This window comes from Thamnophis sirtalis, unplaced genomic scaffold, assembly GCF_051295495.1.
Source record: "Thamnophis sirtalis isolate CommonGarterSnake01/CBP01778 unplaced genomic scaffold, rThaSir2_p1.2 scaffold_3, whole genome shotgun sequence".
Classification (NCBI taxonomy): Eukaryota; Metazoa; Chordata; class Lepidosauria; order Squamata; family Natricidae; genus Thamnophis; species Thamnophis sirtalis.
In genome coordinates this window covers 77,958,067-77,982,099 of record NW_028261383.1, presented here as the reverse complement: position 1 = coordinate 77,982,099, position 24,033 = coordinate 77,958,067, and the positions used below count along the sequence as shown (strand labels likewise).

Genomic DNA, 24,033 nt, shown 5'->3' with positions numbered 1-24,033 from the left:
AGATTTTGCTGCAACCACTGATAAGATGATCCACTGTTTCATCTTTCTTGTTACATAAGAGACATTTGCTGTTGTTGTTGAGATGATGACTTTTTTCTTTCATTTAATTGGTCTGCAAGGCTTGTTGTTGGGCAGCCAAAGAACATATGCCATAATATATTGGCATAGTATATGTGCTGATCCAAGCATTGTGGTCTTTTGCAATTGACAGGTGGAAATTTTGTCAATGCACATTTTCTAAATGCCATTCAAGATTTTTGCTATGGCACCTAGCCTCCAATAGCCAGTGGGGCCACCATTTATGGTTTATCCTATAATCTTTCAATTTTGATTTTTAGATCTTTATACTTTGTATTCTTCTCCAGTTCTTTGTTTTCTATTATCCTCTGGTATTGCTACACACTTTATTCTTTTCAACCTCAGCTAAATCTGGTGTGTTATGAGCCAAAACTTTATCAGTTTGTATTTGGTATTCCCACAATATTTTAACCTCCTCATTTTTTTTACTCTATTTCCAAATCTGTATTCCCAGCAATTTATCAATACTCACCCATGATAACTTTACAGATGTTCCAGTGAATCAGATTGGTGACTATGTTATGTTGAATTACCCCAGCTGTCTGAATCTCTCACATTCTCTCTGTCTCTGTCTTTCTCTCTGTCTCTGTCTCACACATGCAGGGACACACACACACACACACACACACACACACACACACACATCCAGACTCTGAAAGAACATCGTTTGTAAGAAACTAGTCTCAGCTTGTGATCTGTCCATAGTCTTACTCTTTTTTAAACAAATATTTCTCTTCCCACCAGTTTCTCTGTTGTAATATAATGGGATCTAGGCAGTTCTGCAGTTACCTTTTTTCACTACCAATGGTGTCAGCCTTGCAAAACAGGGGGCTTACTAGATGACCTAATTTAATTTTATTGCAAGGTATTAATAGAATCTTGCAAGTCTGAAAATACATCCCCCCTCATTGTCTTTACAGCCCAAGCAACTAGGGAGGATCCCTTCTGAGATGTTTGCCACAATCACATTCCTTCTGCAGGGTAAATTACCTCTAATATGACCATTCCCCTGGCTGTGGCTCTTCCCCTGTCTCCTAAGGACATTCCCACATACCATTACACCATCATTTTATTGCCTGGCCTGATACTGGGTTGGGTGTGGATTGGAAGGTGGGCTAACCTCTGAAATATGCCACTGGAATTTTGAATGTGGCAACAACTAGGACTCCAGAGTAAGAGTGGTTGTGTAGCTGTTGTCTTCCATAAACCTCTGCTGGACATTAGTGGTCCTACCCCAGACATAATCAAGTACTGTAGGTGCTAAATACGATGGGCTCTGCCCAAGAGTGTCAATCTAACAAAGCGTGCATTCAGATTGGTTCCAGCGCGGCTGGCATTCTGGCGGGAGAGCTGCCATCTTCCCATTGGTTGTTAACTTGACAGCTCTCATATAAATAGAGCTATCAGGCTGTTTCGTGTTGGTTCTGTTAGTGAAGTTAATAACCGTTACTGCATTTACTCTGTCTCCTCAGATGCCTCATCACAAAACTTAAAACTATGAGAACTTTTTTGTGAGGTTGGTCCAAAGGGATCAGTGGGAATTACTATTCACTTACCTTATTTCCTGCAATGTAGCAACATCCCTGCCCACATTCTTGGATTCTAAATCTGGGCTAGCAATGGAGTTCCCAATATGTATGGTTCTGGGGAACCTCTTGAGGAAGTAGACTACATTCTGGACCCCCTACATTCTGGACCCATGCCTCTTCTGGTTGGTTAAGGCCTCCAAAGAGGTGGCATGTGGTTTGATCCAAGCAGTGATTAATGCCTCTTTGCAGAAGAGGGTAGCACCTCCTGCCCTGAAGGACGCAGTGGTGCATCCCCCTTTTCAAGAGGCTCTCCTTTGACCCAATAGTATTAGGCAACATTCATGCAAAGTCCACTCTTCTCTTTTTAGGATAGATTGTTGAGAAAGTGGTTGGTGCCCAGTTGCAAAGAACCCTGGATGGAACTGATTACCAGGACCTCTTTTAGGTCTTGGTTCAGATCAGAGGTGGTATGCTGCCGGTACACACCAGTCCCACCTAGATGTCATCAAGGACCTTCTGCACATGCCCAGACATGAGCAAAGCAAGTGCGTGGGTGCCAGCGCTCCTGCTACCGAACCAGTAGTGAAGAAAATAGAATACCATTACTGGTTCAGATCAAAGCACAGCATTGAAATGGCATTGATTGCACTTGTTGATGACACTTGGAGGGCTTGGGATGGGGTGATGAAACCATTCTGGCCTTCCTGGTCCTCTCAGAGGGTTTTGATACCATTGACCTTGGTATCCTTTGAGACCAGCCTCAGGGGTTTGGAGTGGGAGACACTGGGATGCGATGGTTCTCCTCCTACTTCTGTGATGGTTCCAGTTGGTGTTGGTGTTGGTATGGAAAGAGAGGTTGAGCTCCAGGACCCTATAGTGTGGCATGCTCCAGGGCTTGAAACTTTTGCCTTTTTAAAAAAATCTACATGAAACCCCTGGAGGAGGTCATCCATCAGTATGGGGCCTAGTATCATCACTATGTGAGTAACACCTAATTATATTTAACATGACATGAAAGAAGGAACATGAAAGAAGACCACAACTGGCCATCCCCCTGGGCAATGGTGATACTGTTCAATCCTTTAAACCCAGAAGTGCTCCTGACATGACTGTAGTAGTACCTAATAACACATCCCTTGCACCTATCCAGACAGGTGATGCTGTGGCAGTGCTGGTTTTGACTCAACCCTGGCAAGATGGAGTGGATCTAAGTTTTGCCCACACCCCAGGCCCAAATGATGTTTTATCTTTTGAGTCTAGGAGGAGAGGCACTCTCCCAGACCGAGTTGGTGCACAAATTCAAGGTCCTTCTATATTCATGGCTCTTGGTTGAGGAGCAGGTGATAGCTGTGCCTGGGGGTGGGGTGGGAGGGCTTTCCATAGATTCATCTGATGCACCAATTGCTCCCTTTCCTGGACTGAGAAGCCTGGCTCATGGTCACTCATGTCTTGGTAGTTCCCATTTGGATTATTGCAATGTGTTCTACATGGGTCTGCCCTTCAAGACCACTCAGAAGCTACAAGTGGTAAAGAATGCCGCGGCATGCGCAGTGATGGGTGTCTCTAGGTTATACATTTAATATTTCTGTTGCATGAGCTGCCCTGGCTTCCAGTTTCTTCTGAGGGCAATTTAAGGTGATGGTTATTACTTTTAAGACCCCACAGGGCACAGCCCCAGGTTATCTATGGAACCGCTTTTCTCTAAAGACATCTACTGGTCCACATTAAATAGATGGGCCTGCTTCCAGTCCCTTCCTTTAAAGATTGCCATCTTACAGGAAGGAGATAGGAAGCATCACTCTTCCATGGCAGCCCCTGCCCTATAGAAAACATCTCACCTCAAAGGTTTGGCAAACCTCAAACCTTCTTGCTTTTAAAAAGCACTGAAGATCCGGCTTTTCCAAGGCCTAGCATTAAGATAGGATGAGATGGCTGCATGTTGGACCTTTGACATGTCACCAGGTTTTTCATTTTTAATGTTTATGTTTTTAATAGTTTTCAAATTGTTTCTATGTTGTTTTAATTCTTGATTGGGAGCCATTCAGAGTTCTGTATAAGATGGGCAGCTGAATAATGTTTTGAATAAATAAATAAAATGTTCCTTGCTTATAGAAATAATTATTTGAATATTAGTTTATTTATGTTAGATCCATTTCAAGCATACCAGTTATTCACATTTTTAACATCGTATTTTAACTATCTTGGGATTGGAGACAAAGGCAGATAGGTCACGTTCATGTATTGCTTTAATTTATTGGAACTTAGTTTAAGGTGATGTGTGAACTCAGCCAATTGCGGCTTATTTAATCAATTATAGTATCAAATATAGTAAATTATGGTTTAACCTAACATGAGAATTCAGAAAATTACATTGCATCTTACAAAGAAATGCATTTTTGTCTGAGGCTGCAGCTTGCAGTCCTTTAGAAGGCTGTTGAATATATTGTTTTAGAGAAAGAATTTAAATCTTGCAATACTGGCCAGAATCATACAAATACAGTACCAATGACTACAAATGTACAGTAGACCAGTGTTTCTCAACCTTGGCAATTTGAAGATGTCTGGACTTCAACTCCCAGAATACCCCAGCCAGCGAATGCTGGCTGGGGAATTCTGGGAGTTGAAGTCCAGACATCTTCAAGTTGCCAAGGTTGAGAAACACTGCAGTAGACTATGATCCAAGTTCACAATGGGTCATATTCAATGGTGTCCTTCCATAATTAGAAAGTCCACTAATGTACTGATGAATCAAATTTATTTGTACATCTACTTTAGATGCCTGGAGACTTTCTGGAGATTTGACATCCAGGGGATTAACCTCTTGTTGTACAAGGCCAAAAACTAGCAGTCAGTATATTCAGGGAGACATCTGAGCACACAAGAAAATACTGTAATTATGGAGCTGCCTTGTATTGAATTAACTTTGTCCATGGAACCTTGTATGATCTACCTTGTAGGACCCTGACCATCAGCAGCTTTCCATAATCTCCAACAGAAATCTTTCCACTTGAGTTCTGGAAAATACAATGAGAGAGACTAAACATTGTGCTCAGCTCCACATCGGTCAATTTATTTAGTAGCAAGTAGTGGAGGAACCATGTCAGGAAACAGAATGTGTGAAGTTATTTGAGGTATTTATTTTTTTAGCAACTGATTATTATCAATTTTGCTGATAAAAGAGAACATCCTTTCTCATGCAAGACTTGGAGGACTTTGATCGTCTCTACTCGGTGAGATGACCAAAAGGCCTCCGAGTCTTGCATGAGGTGCTCTATTAAGTGAACCCAAAAAATAGTTTGGGAGAAAAATAAAAAAATACAACCTGACAATGGGCTGAGATGATGTGCTTTCAACCTACTTTGTTGGCATACAATTGTGTGCTTTTTGTCAAAGAGAGACAGAGAAAAATAATTATGACAGAGCATATGTGATACAGAGATCCACACATCCATCAACTCTGTGTCATGATATAAAGGGGAAAGACAGAATATGAACTGGCTGAATGCCAGTCTTATTGGGCAATTCATTTCCCCATCCTCTCTCCATCACGTCCAGTATAGTCAGAAAAGTAGAATTAAGATACATTCCCTGCTAGATTTACTCTAACACAAGTACAGCAAAAGACTTAAGCCTGTCTCCCTTAGGAACTGGGGCAAGAATAAGACATTGTCAAGAGGGTACAGCTATTACCGGAACATGTTCGTGCTAAGATTAGATGTAAGTAAGGACAAGAGAGAGAAAATATGAGGTAAAAGAAAGATATCCAAATTGTCCAAACATAATTCAAGAATTCTGTTATTCTCTTCAAGTTATCAGGAAACATTCACTCCCTAGAATAAAACTTATCAAGATTCCTACTCAATAAAGTGCTGCTTTTGGAGAAATCGTTATCTTCCTGTTTCTTTACCGTAAATGGAGGTAGGACAGATATTTGATCCCAAGTCACAGTCACCATCATCCACTGCATCATACACATTGTTATAATGTGAAGCTTGGTTAGGTTTTGCTATCTCAAAGGGCTCTATCCTCTGTGGCCTCTCACAGTGGGTGCCAGCCCACTTTGGATAGCATTGACACTGAAAGTGATCTTGCATTGATACATTTTGGTCTTGAAAATCTGTTATCCCAAAGTCCCCTTCCCGTAGCTGATGGTCCAAATGGAGAAAGGCTCCTAATTCACTGGGGTCGCATCTCACACAACGTCCATTCCCATGGCATAGCTGGCGACTACATCTGTTTGCTGCTGCAGTCACATTAGCGATGTAAGGTCCCAGTGTGGTAGTGATATAATGGTGAAGACTCTTGCAGCTCTCCTGGAGAACATAAGATCAGAATTAGGATTTTGAAGAACTCAAGAAGCCCCAGGGTGGATCAGGCCAAGAAAATCATCCATTCCAGCATTCTGTTACTAGAGGGACAAATCAGGGACTTCTACTCATAAGCAGAACATAACAATAGCACTTAAGACTTATCTACTGATTTACAGTGCTTTAGAGCTCTAAGTGGTTTACACAGTCAGCATATTGCCTCCAACAATTTGGGTCCTTATTTTACCCACCTCGGAAGGATGGAAGGCTGAGTCAACCTTGAGCCTGGTGAGATCTGAATTGCCAAATTGCAGGCAGTTAGCAGAAGTAGCCTGCAGTACTGCACTCTAATCCCTGCACCACATTAGCATTTTCCATGCCTGGTTCTCAGCAATTAGCATGGACAGGTACACTGCCATCATTACTGGAAGGCAGTACACAGATGAATACTGTTTGATAGTCTTTTCTTCCATGAATTTGATTTAAAAACATCCAGCTTGGCAGGCAACATTATATATTTCAGTAGAAAATTCCATAATTTGATTTATATAATATAAAATATTGCCTCAGCCTCCTATAATTTTTGTTTGGTTATTGTGTGTTCTAATACTGTAATAGAAGAAGGCAATATTTTCCTCTTTTTCCCTCTAAACACAAATTGGCTTTATATATTTTATTAGATCCCCTCAAGCTGAAAACGTTACAGGTTTTGGGCTATTTGCACAAATATATGAACAATGTCCTCTAAGAAGACCTAATCATGAAAGAATTATTGATAGAGAATTAGTGAAATCTCACTGTTGGGAAAACATATTACTTCATGGATCTACAATATCTTGCCTAAACCAGAGTTTAAAGCTGGACAGAACCTTCCCCATAGCTGCTAGGAACGCCACTGGCGCAGAGGAAGTGATATGGACCTGTTTCAGGCTCAAGATTCACATCCACAGGACGGAGCCTACAAATGTTTCAGAAATACTCACAAGTGACCGGGAGTAGGAGAGGTCGCCCCAGAGTACAACCCCAGCACTGCCAAGTGCTGCACTTTCTCCAATTGTATTTATCAGGTCAGCCTGAATCAAACAAAAGGAAGAAGAGAAAATGTGAGCACCTGCCCCAGCTGTTCCTTCAGGAGAGCCAAACTCTTGATTCCATTAAGTTGAATCAAAAGAACTTTTCTTGGGAGAAAGTGGTTGCAGTAAAGTCCGGTGGAATCTGAAAACCTCTGACAGAGCACAAGGCAATTTGTCCATTTCCCAAAATCACACACACCCCTGTTCTGCCCCCCCCCTCCGTCCGGTAATGAACACAGACACAGGCTTAGCTGTTTGCCACTCTTTATTCACAGCAATTATAATCCTATTGGCTAAAAGCCCAGACACAACTCACTGGCAAGATGTTGGCAGCAGCCCAGACTCCAACCGACACGGGAACACAAGGCAGACCAGACAAGGCGTTCTCCAGATTACTATGAACGGTTTTGTCCTGCAAAAGGTCTCCTCCCAAAGTCTCTTCTCATATACTCTCTTGGGAGGGGCCAAGCCACAACCACCTGGGCTTGATTATCTCTTATAACTCTGTCTCCGTAACTGCTGCCTCCTTTTCTCCACACTTCTTTGTCAGGGGCAAACTCCCGTTGATGTTCCCCACTGCTTCATGCCTTAGGCGCCTCCTGGTGGCCAACCAGCCTCTCTGGTCCCTGCTCTGAGTCTGAACCCTGCCCAGGGCCCTCCACATCTTCCATAGCAGATTCATAGGGGTCCTCGCTATCTGAGTCCATCGGCAGCTCCAACGGTTCCTGCTGGGCCACAACACCCTCTGAGCAGTCCACCAGTAGTCAATGTGATGCTGCAAGGTTGTTTTGAGAATGCTGAGGTGCTAGGCAGATAACAGTTCACTCTCAGGGTATGAAGGCCTTGGAACCAGGCTAGAACTGGCTGGGAGGGAGTCTGCTTCCTCTCTGAAGACAATCCCCCTCCCTAATTCCCAAGCAGTTACAGCAAAAGCAAAAGAAAATACCAGGAAGCCTTCATAACCCCTCCCGCCGCCGCCTTTTCAACAGAATGGCAGGATGTTATAGTGGATAGTGAGTAGCTCTGTATGAGATGTCTATGGAGATTCTCAGTCATCCAGGTCACGGTTGTCCCAAAGATGCCTTTTCAAGAGCAAACTGGTCTTTCTGTTTTTTCTTTGAAAACATTTCATTTCTTGGATGAAAAACAAAATGACTTCAAAGAAAAAAACAAAGACCAGTTGCCTCTTGAGAAAGCACCTCTGTATGAGAGGTCCACGTTATAATTTTAGTGATATAAAGTCTCTATTAAGATGGTTTCAATGGAGCATAAAGATCTATTTTCAGAGACCTAGAGATATAGTTTTCCGTACAGCAGGGGTGGGTTCCTGCCAGTTCTAACCTCTTCTATAGAAGAGGTTCCACAAATCTACAGTGCTGTTTAGAACTGGTTCCAGCTCCCTCTACCCTCTCCACCGCCCGTCCGCACATCATCAAGATGAAGAGCGAGAGGAGGAATTCTGGGAGGTGAAGTCCACAAGTCTTAAAGCTGTCAAGTGTGAACACCCCTGGGGTTTTTTTTTCTAAAGGGTTAGGGGTGCAAGGGTCTTGTAACTTGACAGCTTTAAGATTTGTGTGCTTCAAATGCCAGAGTTTCTGAGCCAACATTTTGGTTGCTAAGCAAGAGCATTGTTAAGTGAGTTTCATCACATTTTACAAGTTGGCCATGCCCACACAGTCAAATGGCTGGCAAGCCACTCCCACCCAGTCACATGGCTGGCAAGCCACTCCCACAAAGCAGGCCACACCTACAGAAGAGGTTCTAAAAAAATTTGAAACCCACCATTGCTGTACAGATACCCAAATTGGTACTTACGAGTTAGAAGAGTAATGAGATGAACTGGGCTTCAGCTAGCATAATTGGCTATTGGGGTCTAAAACAGATGGAGGATCACCAGCTTTGGAATAAGTCATATAGGCAGCCAGAGACTTTATTATTCAGGAGAGACACTTACGTTCCATTGAATTTACTGGTCAAACAAATCTTGCATGTGTCTCATGGCTGAACAGCCTGACAGATTTGTTTGACTATTGTACCAAAAACCAAGTGAATACCTATAATCCAAGCAATAATCGTTTTTTTCGTGGCACGACAAAACCGCGGTCCACTAAAGCGCGCCCGATTAAAGCGTGTCGCTGATGTCATCAGCAGCGCAACAACAACGACCGCGGAGAAAAAAGGGCGCTTTAAAAAGCGCTTTTAAAGCAAGCCGATTCACGTAAAGGTAAGGGTTAGGGTTAGGGTTAGGTTAGGGGTTAGGGTTAGGTTTAGGTTTAGGGTTACGTTAAGCGTTAGGGTTAGGTTTAGGGTTAGGTTAAGGGTTAGCGTTAGGTTTAGCGTTAGGTTAAGGGTTAGGTTTAGGGTTAGGTTAAGGGTTAGGTTAAGGGTTAGGTTTAGGGTTAGGTTTAGGGTTAGGTTTGGGGGGGTTAGGTTTAGGTTTACGCGTTAATTTTAGCTTTACCGCTCACAGCGTGCTTTTTTCGTCACGCTGTGATGACGTCAGGTACACAGTTTCATCGAGCGCGCTTTAGTCGACCGCGGTTTTGTGGTGGAACCGTTTTTTTAGTTCTGTGTACACATTTTTGGAACACCAAAGGAAATTAAACTATCCGGTAACACTTTACATAACAGTAATGTTATGGAAAAATATTTTCTGTAAAAATTTCTCAATTCCTATTATGAATTCAATTTTTTCCATTATGCATAGTGTTACATATATGAGATTTTTTTTCAATGCAAACTGAACATTTTCCATAGAATTATTTTCTTTTTAAAAATTCCAATTCTAATTTTTCAGGAAAATCTACAACACTGAAAAGCACTAAAGTCAGAATAAAAATCTAACAAGAACAAACTACTTTTACTTCATTACTCAGAGTAGCCTGTTCAGAAAAGATGCAATTTGTCTCTACAGCTCTTGTTAATTAGTAGCTTTTTTCTTTCTAATAAAACAACAATTCGCAAAATTGATGAATGGACCTTACTTACTGCAATTCCATTTTTAAACATAGTATTTTTACTCCAATTGATGACTCAAGGCTGAAATACTGTTTACTGAATGGTCATGAAGCAGGAAGTTTCTCCCACATTTAATCTACTCCAAGGATAATTGGAAGAATTCAGTACAGGGCTGACAGTAGAGTGTGTGGATGGAGAAACGATATATGCCATTCAGAACTACTTTGGAAAAAAAGTGAGATAAATATAACAAAGGAAACATGTACAGGAAAGTGAATACAGCGCAAAAATGTTTTCCAGTCAAATAGCAGATGTAACTATTATTTGCAATCCCTGGATCTATCATTATGTTCTTCTCTGAGCAACGCAGAGTGCTTACCTCAGTTAGATACTTTGAAGAACGCCTGTAGGAAACCCTGGAATATGGTAACACAGGAAGGAGATGCTCTGTGCCAAACTGTGCCACACGGAATGCCTCTCCAAGACGGTGATGTACATAATGCTGGCGGTACAAAGTTGGTACTTTCAGTGGAAGGTAGATACTGGGATAGAGGGCTGAGGAGATCTTCCACAACCACATGAGCTGATCATTCCACATGACCTCCTTCGGATTACATTGGCCAGTATAGTTCTCCACTTTCCCCCATTTGTCGTTGAAGCAATCAGGAAATCTGTAGAAGCCCCAAAAACCATGTGGCCTTAGCTTCTTTCCCAGAACTAGAGTAACCTCCATCAGCACCCGTGCGGCCTCTTCAAACTCTACCTTAGCTAAGTGAGTTTGCTCCTCAGGAGAGAGTCCACGAAATCTTTTCCTCACCCATTGTTTAGAGGCCTCCCTATAAACCATTTTGGGCACCCAGTTTCGTCTCCAGAGAGGTCGCCACTCCTCCCAGTCTACTACTGCCAGACCTTGGAAGTCATTGTTCAAGAGTTGTGTGATTTCCTTAGTGGCTTTCTCTAGATGTCTCTTCAGATTAACCTTCTGAGGGATCCCCCCATTATGCCAGTCCCCCCCTAGTGGAGAGATGTAGGGATACAGTCCAAACTTGTTTTTGTAAAAAATAGTCATATTTTGTCCCTGGAACGCATTGCCTTTGTTCTCCACAATGCCATAGACTTCCAGAGGTAATCTGATCCCAAAATCCTCTTGACATCTGCTTGTAGGTAAATTCCACACTACAACAAATGGTTTATGCTGGATGATGGGACTGGCAGCTGCCTGCTTCCAGCTACTCCCTACGAGCGGTCTAACAGATGCAATACAGAAGGTGATGCAGATCCAGATAATTCTCTCCAGGATCATGGTGGATGGAATAAGCTGGTATCTGTTCTGGAACTCCTCAAGCTTTGTTCATAAATGCATCCCCTGGCAAAGAGAAAGGGAGTGATGGGAGTGATCACTTCTAACTCAATAGCACATAAAAAAAAGAAAATTAAAAAATAAATGTAATTAAGTCAAACCATTAGCTATGGAGAACCTTGCAATTGTAGCAGTTAAAATGTCAGATTAAAAGAGATTACCGGGGTAAGTATGGAATGGAAACCCGAGACTATTTTACTAAGCATAAAACTGGAAAATATGAGTAAATCTATATGGCATTTGAGCCTACATATAATTGTGGCTGCAAGAATAACCTACGCGCAATTTTGGAAATCTACTATCATACTATCGGAAGATGCCATAATTAAAAAGATTTATGAATGTGCAGAAATGGACAGAATAATGGGTTGGCTGAGGGACAAAGGAGAAATGGAACATTATCTTAGCTGGAACCTATGGTATATGTGGGCGACAAAAAGAACAGCAGGGACTTAAAATGGGGAAAGTTAAATAGCAGTTGTTAACAATGGGAACTAAAAGTGAACATGGATGTTGTAATAGATCCCTGAATTTTGTAACAAGAAGATGCTGGTTAGAGACTAAACAATGAGGAAGAAAAAAAAATATTGGGCTGTGAACGACTGTCACGGGGGGGCGGGGGGGAGGGTTTGTATGTTTAAAGCTGTATTTGTATGTCTTATTTAAAAAAATGTATAACCAATAAAGACTATTTTTTAAAAAATGTCAGATTAGAATTGAGGACACCCAAGTTTGCTTCCTCCCTCCACAATCAATGAGTTGTGCTACGGACAGCATGGCAGATTTAAATTCATGTACTATTCATGAATCACTGTCCCGACTTTAGGATAGTCATTATTTCTCAAATTGTCACCTTCTCACAATGGTGCAGGGTTGGGTGGAGAGACCCATATCTATTTATTGTGGAAAACTAGAATAGAAATATAATCAATCAATTCATTCATTTAATCAAGTTATCTGACACATTCATTGTACAAGGTATATTTTAATCTGAGAATCCAGCTTCATAACGGAAGTGCTTTGTTTATTACAGAGTAGGAAGTATGAAGCTTCTGGCCTCAGGTTCTCTTGTTCAGATTTGTGAGGATTGCTTGCTGTTTTTCTAAAAGTCTGCTAGCGAAGAGGGTAAGAAAGGATGTCAGGATTAAAACAAATGCCAAAAGAGGAAAAGAAAGCATCATTCTAGATGAGGGGTGTCAAACTCGATTTCATTGAGGGTCACGTCAGGGTTGTGTTTGACCTCGGGGGAGACAGGAGGCATGGTTGGGTATGGCCAGCTCAACATCACTTGTGTCGGGGGCGCCTATGGTGGCCCAAGTGTTCTGCCAGTGAAAACAGGTTCCCGAGTTCCGTTTTTTGCTGGCAGAGGGTTGCAGAAGGCTGTTGCAGCCAAAAACCGAGCCTGTTTTCACCGGCAGAGTCATCGCAGACTGGTCCTTTGCTGTTTCCAGGGCGGCCCCATGGGCCAAATCTAAGCACCCCATGGGCCAGATCTGGCCCCTGGGCCTTGGGTTTGACACTCCTGCTCTAGATCATTAGGAATCAAGTTGCCTTAAAGAATTACTGCTATTAGATCAACTTTATAAACATCTGTGATCTTAGGAGATAGTTCACTTGTTTGGCCCATGGCTTGCAAAATATCATTTTATGACAACTAGGAAATTGTCTTCCTTGTGATGGACATGTCCTGTGTGGATCAACCATCTTCCCTTTAGAACAAACCAAGTCTTACAGTAGGTATGTGTTAGGTAACTTTAAAAATATACCTTTTGCATTGAGCGTCCCCAACCCACTATGTGTCCCAACCAGCCAACCAATCAACCAACCAATCAATCTTTATTCAGTCAGAGATCAGCAAATAAAACCCAAAAATCACAATTAGAAGAAAGATGAAAACATATAATTGTTCTAAAATATCTAAAGAGGATTAGAAGAAAGACTATGCCATATTGACAAACTGTAGAATAGTACTTACCTGTGGTCAGGGAAATAAAGTCACATTGATCTGATAAGAACACCTTAAAACAAGTCAGAAGGACCAGGATAAAGAATGGAGATAACAATTCTTGCCGAGATGCTGCCTAGAGGGGACGTTACAGAATCATATATTCTACCATTTAAGTGATGCCTCTCTTTTTAGTAATGGTTGTTGGGAGGGCATTGGACATGGCCAAGAATAAAGCCCTTCTAAATTTTGGGATCATTATGCAACTAAGATATCTAGTTGGTTGGAAAAAGTGTGTCTCAAAAAGGTGCTTCTGGGTAGCACAGGAAAGTCTACTTGCAGTTCTAAATCAGTGGCCTGCTGTTTGAGATCAGCTACTGTGTATTCCTAATCCATCATAGTGATGATTGGTTATAAGGTTGTACTTTGGCCACTGTTCCCTCTTAGGTGCGCGGCCGCGCACATGGCAAGAAAACACTGCGCAACCGTTTCTAACTGCCACACAGTGATTTCTGTCACAGGCTCCGAAAGCTCAGGGGCCTCAAAAAATCTAGGGTCAGCATGGGTGCGGGGATGGCGGCAGGAGCTTACATGGCACAGCTGATCTCCTAGGACCTCCTAGGCACTGGCTGCACTGCTCATTATCGTCAGTCGCCCCGTGTTCAGCAAAGCAAACGTGGGGAAGTCCTTTGCAGGTGGCTAGAACTGGCCGCCTGCAAAGGACCTCCCCAGACTTGTTTTGATGAGCACGGAGCGACTGACGGTAGTTTGTGCCAGCTGCGGGGATCCGAGTTACCCCTGCTGCCGCCTCCACCTCTGCTGTGCTTTTGAGGAGCCATGAGGCCGCGGGAGCCAGCAGGAAGGCGGCGAAGGGGGCGGGAGCAGGAAAAAAGGCCTCATGGCTTCTCAAAAGCACGACAGAGGTGGAGGTGGCGGCAGGGGTAACTTGGATCCCAGCTGAGGTGCTCTGAGTGGAGGGGGAGGCACCGCCGCTGCTGCCATGGGCGGCAGCGCCAGCGGGAGCTTTGGTGGCTTCACTGCAGCTGCAGCGCTGGGCAGCAAATGTGGTGGTGCTGTTGGAGGAGGAGGAGAAGGCGGCAGTAGTTATTCAGTCATTGGCATCTTCAGCAGCAGCCCCGCCCCCTGTGAAAAAAAACGAAGATGGAGCAGATCCACGCAGATGACGTCGCCGCAACATGACTGGAGGAGGAATTCTGGGAGTTGAAGTCCACAAGTCTTAAAGCTGTCAGGTTTGAAGACCCCTGGGGTTTTTTTCCCTAAAGGGTTATGGGTGCAAGGATCTTGTAACTTGACAGCTTTAAGACTTGCATGCTTCAATGCCAGAGTTTCTGAGCCAACATGACTGGAGGAGGAATTCTGGGAGTTGAAGTCCACAAGTCTTAAAGCTGTCAGGTTTGAAGACCCTTGGGATTTTTTTTTCTAAAGGGTTGGGGTGCAAGGATCTTGTAACAACAGCTTTAAGACTTGCGTGCTTCAAATGACAGACTTTCTGAGCCAACATTTTGGTTGCTAAGCAGGAGCATTGTTAAGTGATACTGATATTATATAACACTTTTAATTAAGCGGGTACCTTGAATAAACATAACTTTGAGTTTCAAATAATACTGATTTCGTTGTTGTCTTAGGTGACATCTGTGAAAAAAATTAAGGTGCTCAAGCATGAAAATATGCCGCTCAAACACTATACTTTTCTGCTCACACTGAAAAAAAAATTAGAGGGAACATTGACTTTGGCATATATCGCCCTGGTACTAGGAAGACTCAAAGGTCAATCATAATTAAAGGAGCCAAGCTAGCTGAAACAAAAGAGAGAGAGAGAGCTTAAGCCAATAGGAGAAAATGAAAATCCAGGCAATAGTTTATAGTTTAAGTAGGCCAGCTTCACAGTGGAGGGTTGTGTTTAAAATGCATTGAGGTGCACCTGTCCCTAATATTTGTCTTTTTAAGTGATGCTTTTCATGCTTTATAGCTTCTATAAATAACTTAAGGACATTGATTATGAGAAGTGGCTTTCAAATCACAAAAAGGGTAAAATAGATTGGCTTTGGCATGTGGTTCCTAAGTAAATGCAGCAGGGGACAAAACAAAATTCTCCACAGCTGATTGAGCATGTTCAAGCAGGTGAAGGAACTCCTCAGGAAATAAATCCAAGGTCTAAAATTTTAAGGTGAAAATAGCGAGAATGTTAAAGTGGGAACTGCCCAATAAAGACTGATGTCAACTAGGTGACCTAAAATTAAATCCTGATGAGTAAGACATGTTTGGATCAACACAGAATATGTTGGGAGGAATGACTCTATGGCAGTTATGCATCTTCCCAACCCAAGACGTGCAAGTTCCTGTCTGGGCAGCTTCCACTTGGTGGTTTGGATTGGTTGCTTTCTAGATTGGTTCAATCTAATTGAAGAAACTGCAGACCAACCTCTTTCTACAATTTTAAAAGCCTGGTTTGCATGGACTAGGCTTTTGACTTCTCCCACATTGAAAGAAACCAAGATAAGGTAAAATGCAAATTCCCCATTCTGCTCTCAAATAGATGTCCACTCCCATAAACCTCAGTCAGTAAAATTATGGGAACTGATCCCCTCCTTCACTTGGAAGGCACTATATTAGAGCAGGCTAGAACAGAGCATTTTTTTCCAATCCAAACTTTCTGATTAAACTAAACTGATTTCAAATATAAACTACAAACTTCCCACGTAGTTGATGTCAATATCTAACTCTTTTCCACACTTGTAACCTGGCAGAAGCGGCAGGCTTGAAATCCAAACTTCGTTGCAGACCAAAAAAACTAATTCTCTGTACAATATTTGCTCACTTCGGAGGTGTGCGTTAGTACCTTGATCATCATGGGAATACTCCAACAGTCACCTCAACATTTTACAATATTTCCTGTTAGCAGTAAGGCAATAAGTCTTTTCTCCTAGCTGCTATTTCACAAGTTGTGCAATACAACCTCGAAGCCTGTAATACTATAATATTTGTTAATAATGTTCCTGCTCCTGTTTTATTGCTTTTGCATGATCTGTATTTTCGTATGAGAAATATGCTAATGGAGATTATTTTAGTAAATTACAGTATACTCTCATTTAAAATCTATTCATGCTTCTGTGCTGAAAGTGAATAGAAAGAGAGTAGCTTTTATTTTGGGGAAGGTAGAAATAGCTCAAGGAATGTACTTGAAAACCCAAAACAGAATAGAGTTGTGCTCTGAATAATAGGAAACTTGAAAATCCCTCTTTGATGTGCAATATTAATAGCTGAAATGAGAGGCATTGAATGTAATTTTGCTTAGGATAAATTATTTTTAGAACCAGCTTGATGAAGTGATTAAAAGCACCAGGCATGAAACTGGGAGACTGAGAATTCGGAAAGCAAGGACAAGCCCTTTCCAAAAATTTAGCCAATAAATCTTAGAGGCTTGTCCAAGGGTCAGGATAAATTCAAAGCCACCAAATATAAAACTTTATATTTTGAAAAGCACTAAATTGGAAATAGGTTGGATTTAGTATTCAGTAATTAGGGCAATATTTTGTAGAAGCCTTAAAGAACACTCCTTTCAATCCCATATAGTGGCAATGTGAAAGACCCATCCTAATCCATCCAATGACTTTTGTCCCTTCTTCTCTCCCACTTCTAATAAATGAATGCAAGCAACACATTTGGAGTTGAATCTCCAAATTGAGCCCACTTATGCTGCCATGACACAGGTGGGGCAGTTTAATATTTGAGCCACTGGCCCCCAGATATTTGTGCTGGGCCAACTAGGAATATAATTCTGGCCACTATAATCTTGTTTAGCAGATTTTCTTCTTCAGAAGGGCAATATGATTGGATCACACGCCTGTCACCAATTATGTTTTGCAAAATACCAGGGCAGTGATCTGGTGCCCAGGCAATTGGTTCGTTTGGAAACGCATAACATAAAAAGCATACCTACCAATAAGATAATACCCAAATTTCTTACAAGCTGCCAGGAGCTCCTTAATGACAACAGCAGAGATACCCCAAGGGCAGCATGTTTCCACAGTATCCAGTGCTAGGTTCCATGCAGAATCTCCCAAAAACAACAATAGTCCCAAGGTTTTCATCAAAACCTGGCACCATGACTTCATGGTTCTGCTATGAGGATAGGACTGCAAGACCTGGCCTTGATTGGCTGGCAAATGACTCTGGCATGGGAATCGAAAGTCTGGGACTTTCACAGCGAGTAAAGCTTTGAAACTATGTGAAACTTTGCCATCCATCTTCTCCTTTATTCATTAAACAAGCAGGTCAGCTCTGAATGAGTTCTAAACTTCTAGAACTTTTCTTATTATGAAGAATAAATCAAAATATGCCACTAAACCCCTCAAAATAACAATGGCCTTCTGCATTGCAACTACAGACTGTCCTCAAAAAGGTCTAATGGTTGAAGCGCCAGGCTAAAAACCAGCAGATCAGGAGTTCTAGTCCTGCCTTAGGCATGAAATCCAGCTGGGTGGCTTTTGGGCAGTCATTGCCTCAATTCACTTCACAAGCATGTTGTGGGGAAAAATAGGAGGAAGAAGGGGTATTAGGTATGTTCTCTATCTTGAGTTATGTGTAAAAATAATAATAAGTAAAATCATTCAAAAGCTACTGTTGGTCCATGGTATGCCCATGTAACCTCGCTGCAACATGATCCAGCAGGATGGGCATCTTCTGGTTCCTTTTCATGTACAGCATTGATACTGATGAGGCACATCTTATGACCAGTGGCAGATGCCTTTTGGAGCAGCCTCCCCCTTGAGTTTGGGGGGACTCTATTGGCTTTTCACAAAATCTGAAGACCTATTTTTTCCTAGGTGCTGGGCCAGTGGTGGGTTTCAAAAATTGTTCGAACCTACTCTGTGGGTGTGGCCTCCTTTGTGGGAGTGGCTTGCCGCCCATGTGACCGGATGGGAGTGGCTTGCCGCCCATGTGACCGGATATGAAGATGCCGACGACACTTGTCAGAACCACCTTAAATTACCTCACACACAGCACTGGCATGCATAAGAATATGATGTAAACTTGTTTTTTTAAAAGGCATCTTTGGTTTGCGTTAAAACAACTTCAACGCACGCAATGTTCTGATTGCACCACAAACGCAGTAGTCATCCTTACCTTTCACAGAGGCACTGAGTTTTATAAATATGAGCATGATAGTGTAGAATAATCATATCCAAGCTGGGCCCAGGATGTCAGATTTGATAATATTTAATTATGTGCTGCCTTATGGTTTTTACATGGTGTTATTTAAGTATTAGTTTTGTTAGATGGCCAGAGTTATTTGGTTAAGATGGATGGTCACATAATTCCCTTAAATAAACAATTTGATCTAATCTTAAGGAAATAGCTTTTGAGCTGTCAAACTCTATTCTGTTTTTTAAACTCAGGGGAAACAGCCATACAGTGAGATTACATAGCAAAAGCTTTGGCTTTATTTACCCAAGTTCTGAAGTGTGTGAAGGTACTCTTTAAAGAGTTTCATACTATAAAGAATTACAGTTTTGTGATCTTCTGGAAAACGATTGACCTAAAAAAAATTACTATAAGCTGAATTTTGGCTACTTCTCCCACACACACACACATCCCCATGTGACTTCTTTGAAGTAAACATACCTATCATATAAATCACTTTTTCCATTCCATTCTTTTGTATGCCAAAGAATCTTTGTGTTCCACTGACGGTGACAATTCAGAGTAACATTTGGCTTTTATATGCTAAGCCATTGTTCTTTTCACCCAACAAATCTAAAATGTCCTTTCTGATGCCTGACACCATCAGAGCACTTGCAGTACCTAATGCAAATGCCTACTACCTCTTTTTACATTTCAACTCAGGACTGTTTTAAAATGCAAATGCCAATTTCATCCCCCCCCCCCCCACTTTACCAACTTTACCACACAAAAAAACTGAGAGCAAAGATCCTCCTTACATAACCTTTAATTTTTGGCTCAAGACTCATTTCTTTAGACCATTTGCAACTCCCCCTTCTCTGTTGTTTCGGCACAGACCAAGTACAAAATCCAGTAGGTCACATAATAAATATTACTTAAGCTGAAGAAACCCCTTTCATTTGTGGTTGTCTCTCTGTCTGATGGAAAGCTCTGAAGAACTTTGAAGCACAAACATTATTTCTAATGTTTCAACTAATGATGAAAATATGTTTTAAGCATTCCTTTACATGTCAGTTTTTAAGAACAGATTATTATCACTGTTCGTTCAGCAAACTGTAGTACTTAAGTAATTCTGTTGGCTAAATCTGAAAAAGCACTAATCACATGTAAAAGTGAAGTTGCTACTAGGAAAAAAACAGCACTAATAACTGGGCAGTAGGGCAAATAGTTCTTATAAGCAAATCTACATGTTTAGTGGGAGGACAGGAAGAGTCCTTTTAATATCTCCATCTACAATAACTCAGCTCACAACATTTTATGGGGCAATAGAAAACAATTTCAACATTTTATGGGGCAATAGAAAACCATTTCAAATCATTACACACTTTTGACAGCTTCTTCTATTTATTCTCTATTTATTCTCTTTCTCTTCTCACCAATCATATATGCGTAAAGGAGGAAAAGCATGTTGCAATCTTCTGATTAGTAATTTGGATGGGAAGAGAACCAGACTGAGAATAGCTATATCAAGCTTGAGGTACAGTATGTTGAGGGCACTGCGAATTTTTATAATGCAATACTAGGTTTTTTAAAATTAATTAGGATTATCTCTTTTCAACTGCTTAAAAAAACTTAGACAAGCTTACCTTGAAAGCAAGTAAAACACCAGTTCTATATTCATCTCACAGAAAGCTCCATGAATAGGAATAATTTATAAAGTACACTGCCTGGCTATCCTTTAATAAAACAATGCAACAATGGGAAGTGATTTTTTGTCATTTCAGAAGTAACCCAGGTTTGTTTTTTTTAACTTCCTGGAGTAACAGTCTATGTTGTTCTGGCTTTCTTTTTCAAATACTACCTATGCTCCAGGGTAGCTTAGTGGAGGATTCTTGGTTCAGTCCATGCTCATATGGAGACAAATATTCGTATTTTATATAAAGAGGGGGGGTGTTACCTGTTATGTGAGATTTGCATTTAAGGAACTTAAAAAAACAACCTTTTTTGATGAGAACTTTCCATTTGCTCAAAAAGGAAACGAGGCAAGATTCAGATAATTCTCCAAGCCACACTTGTGTCTTATCCCACTTGCAGTTAACCGTAGCATGTTCCCATAATATTGCTTCCTCTTGTCTCCAACCCATAGTTGAGGCATTGTGAAGCATTTAGATGTTTCAGTGTCCAGTGTTCTCTCCCTTCAGTAGCCACCAGGCCACAGCTGTTTTTCTGATATGCTTCTGCAACATTTTGTCAATGGCATTGCCAGGTGATCTCTATGGAATGGTACCAGCCTAACACTTGACCTGATCATGTTATCCAAGGCAACAGTGCAGCTATGCCACACTATGCCGCACCCCTCTTCTGTCTCTTGGCACTCTCCTGCAAGACCATTATGCCTAGGTCAGCAAGTGTGTTTCTTCCAAAATGGAATTTCACTCCATTTCTGACTCAGAGACCTGGATCAGCCAAATCACAGCAGCCTAACCATGATGGGGAGAACCGGAGATATAGGGTGAAGCAGGAAAGATCCCATTATCCCTGCCACTTCATAGTGCATTATGTACTGCACATACAGAGAAGAGCAACAAAGATGATAAAGGGCCTGGAGGCTAAATCATATGATGAACGGTTGATGGAGCAAGGCTATTGAAGAATAATTAGGAGAGACATGATAACTGTCTTACAGAGAGGAGGGGGCTGACATTTTCCAAAGCACTAGAGGGCAGGACAAGAAATACAGATAATCCTCAATGTACAACAGTTTGTTTAGTTCAAAATTATAACGCCACTGAAAAAAAGGTGACTTTTGATCGTTTTTCACACTTAGAACTGTTGCGGCATCTCCATGGTCGCATGATCAAAACTCAAGGTGCTTGGCAAATGATTCATATTTATGACGGTTGCAGTGTCTCAGGGTCATGTATTCCCCATTGGCAAAACTTCTGGTGAGCAAAGTCAATGGGGAATTCACTTAACCATCATTTTACTAACTTAACAACTGAAGCCATTCACTTGACAACTGAGGTAGGAAAGGGCCTACAATCAAATTTAACAAATGTCTCACTTAGCAACATAAATTTTGGGCTCAACTGTGGTCATCACTCAAGGATTACTTGTAATAGGTGGAAGCTTGTTAAAGAGAGATCCAATCTAGAAGTGAAGAGAAATCTTCTGACGGTGAAAACAATCAGTGGAATAGCTTGCCTCCTGGAGTTTTGAATACTCCATCACTGGAGCTTTTTAAAAATAAACTGGACAAGCATTTGACCAGGATGGTATAACCTTTTTGGGCACCGAGTGCTGAAAAGGGAGCGCACCTGTGTGCACATGTGCCAGAAACCGGAAGAATAGCTGCCCGGTGCACATACACAGTCAAGGAAAGTCTTCACACGTGCATATACTTCAGATAACGGAAGACCAGGTGGCTGGTGTGCATGCTGGAAACTGGAAGATGATCTTCTCGGCACGTGCATGCGCACAGGGCGGCTACACTTCCAGTTTTCAACACTACCACGCACGTGAAGATCAGCTGGCTGGCACGCTGAAACCCAGAACAACAGGTGACAGCTCGCGTGCCCAGAGAGATGGCTCTGCATGCCACTTCTGTCACATGTGCCATAGGATCGCCATCACGGGTATAAGCCGTCTCACTGGGATGGTATAAGGCTTCTTGCCTTGAGCAGGAGATTTGACTAGAAGACCTCTGAGGTCCCTTCCAGCTCTATGATTGTTTTCTATCAGGAACATAATTGCTAGATTGGTGTTCTTCTAGAAGGCAGGTGCCTAATGATGCAGCAAAGAATCAGTTCATGTAGTCTCTTGTTATCTATCAACCATTGTTCAAGCTAAAAGCTACCAGAGCTAAATCAGATCTCTGTTAGTAATCAGATCTGTGTGTCAGGGTTGGCTTGAAGACATCATAGATCAAACCCCGCTCCTATTATCACTATCAGCTATTAGTCGCCTGTTATTACTATCAATCAATCAGCCAGCTGATGCAGGTTCCCCCAAATTGGGAGAGGTGCCCCTCTGAAAGGGTGCGTGAATTCTGATTAATGGCTGAGCTTGTGGCCGTTGTCAGGCATCACCCTACCCTTACTAGTAAAAGTAGTCCTCAACTTACAACAGTTCATTTTGTGACCAAAGTTACAACGACACTGAAAAAAGTGACTTATGACCATTTTTCTTTGCAGCATTCCCGTGGCCACATGATCAAAATTCAGAAGCGTGGCAACTGTTTCAATTTTGGGCTCAAAATTTTGGACTCAATTGTGGCCATAGGTTGAGAACCTTCCTCTTGTTTAAAATGAAATCAATATTCTTTAGACCAGAGTTTCTTAACCTTGGAAATTTTAAGACGCATGGATTTGAGCTCTCAGATTTTTCCAGCCTGGCTGGGAATTCTCGGAGGTGAAGCCCACACATTTAAAGTTGGCAAAGTTGAGAAATACTGCTTTAGACCAAAGTGTTTCAGTAGATATCTGCCAATTTTAAGTAGCAGACACCTGCTATTCTGTATGTGCAATGTCACCTTTGCAGCTTTTAATATGAAAAAGATTTTTTTTCATTTCAAGGACTTTTAAGTATCAAGAAACATTAACGTACAACATTCAATGAAGAAATAATACCATTTCCTATACATCCCTCAAAAAATTGCATGTGCATGATGCTTTAACAGTTCCTTTACAGCTGTATCAACATTGCTGCTTCGTGACGGGGCCTTCCCTCTTCATTTTCAAAAAGCAATTTAAAGAATTTGGAACTGCAAGACAGGTGTTAATTCTAAATACTGTAATTGAAGTATCACATTTCATTACTTCATGTATTTAAATTACTTATATCCATAAACTGTCTGAATATATCCAACACTTGGCTGCAAAATATGCAATGATCTTGCAGGTGGATCCACCAGGGAGCCAATATTAAGCTACCACTTTCAATATGCATGCAGTAGAAGGTAGTTGCCAAGCAATGAAGGCAATAGCTCAGATGGAATATTATCCAATTAGACTATAAGAAACTAAGAATCCAAGCATGAAGAGTTACATCTCCATTTAAAAAGTGTACAGATCAGCTTTCATAAAAATATATATAATTTATATACGTATGTATTTGTATATGTGTGTGTGTGTGTGTGTATACACACACACATTTAGATTTTTTTTTTACAACCCCTGGTATGCCCAAATATGGGAGGAAGATCACTACTTCCATTCTCTGTCCTTCGGCTCGTCACAAGAGACCATCCAGGCAGAAACCCAATGTTTTTTACTGTTGCCTTTTTGTTACATTTTGTTGTATTTGTGCTGATAAATAAATAGTCTCCCTTTATTTATTTATTTATCAGCACAAATACAACTATATATATGTGTGTGTGTGTGTGTGTGTGTGTGTGTGTGTATGTATGTATGTATGCATGTGTGTGTATGAGCCAAGGTGGTGCAGTGGTTAAATGCAGCACTGCAGGCTACTTCAGCTGACTGCAGTTCGGCTGTTCAAATCTCACCGGCTCAAGGTTGACTCAGCCTTCCATCCTTCCGAGGTGGGTAAAATGAGGACCCGGATTGTTGTTGGGGGCGATATGCTGACTCTGTAAACCGCTTAGAGCGGGCTGAAAGCCCTATGAAGCGGTATATAA

At 41.6% G+C, this 24,033-nt stretch overlaps 1 protein-coding gene across 1 annotated transcript in view; it reads right to left on the bottom strand.

Moving 5' to 3' along the window:
* Nucleotides 1–4,659: 4,659 nt before the first annotated feature.
* Nucleotides 4,660–24,033, bottom strand: part of HYAL3 (hyaluronidase 3) — a 31,834-nt gene continuing 12,460 nt past the window's right edge. Inside the window, exons 2-4 of the mRNA XM_014068479.2 lie at nt 10,325–11,311; nt 6,898–6,987; nt 4,660–5,920 (exon numbers count right to left, since the gene is read on the bottom strand). Coding sequence (XP_013923954.2) covers nt 5,495–5,920; nt 6,898–6,987; nt 10,325–11,248 — 1,440 coding nt within the window. The 5' untranslated portion in view covers nt 11,249–11,311 and the 3' untranslated portion in view covers nt 4,660–5,494. The remainder of the gene's footprint in view (nt 5,921–6,897; nt 6,988–10,324; nt 11,312–24,033) is intronic.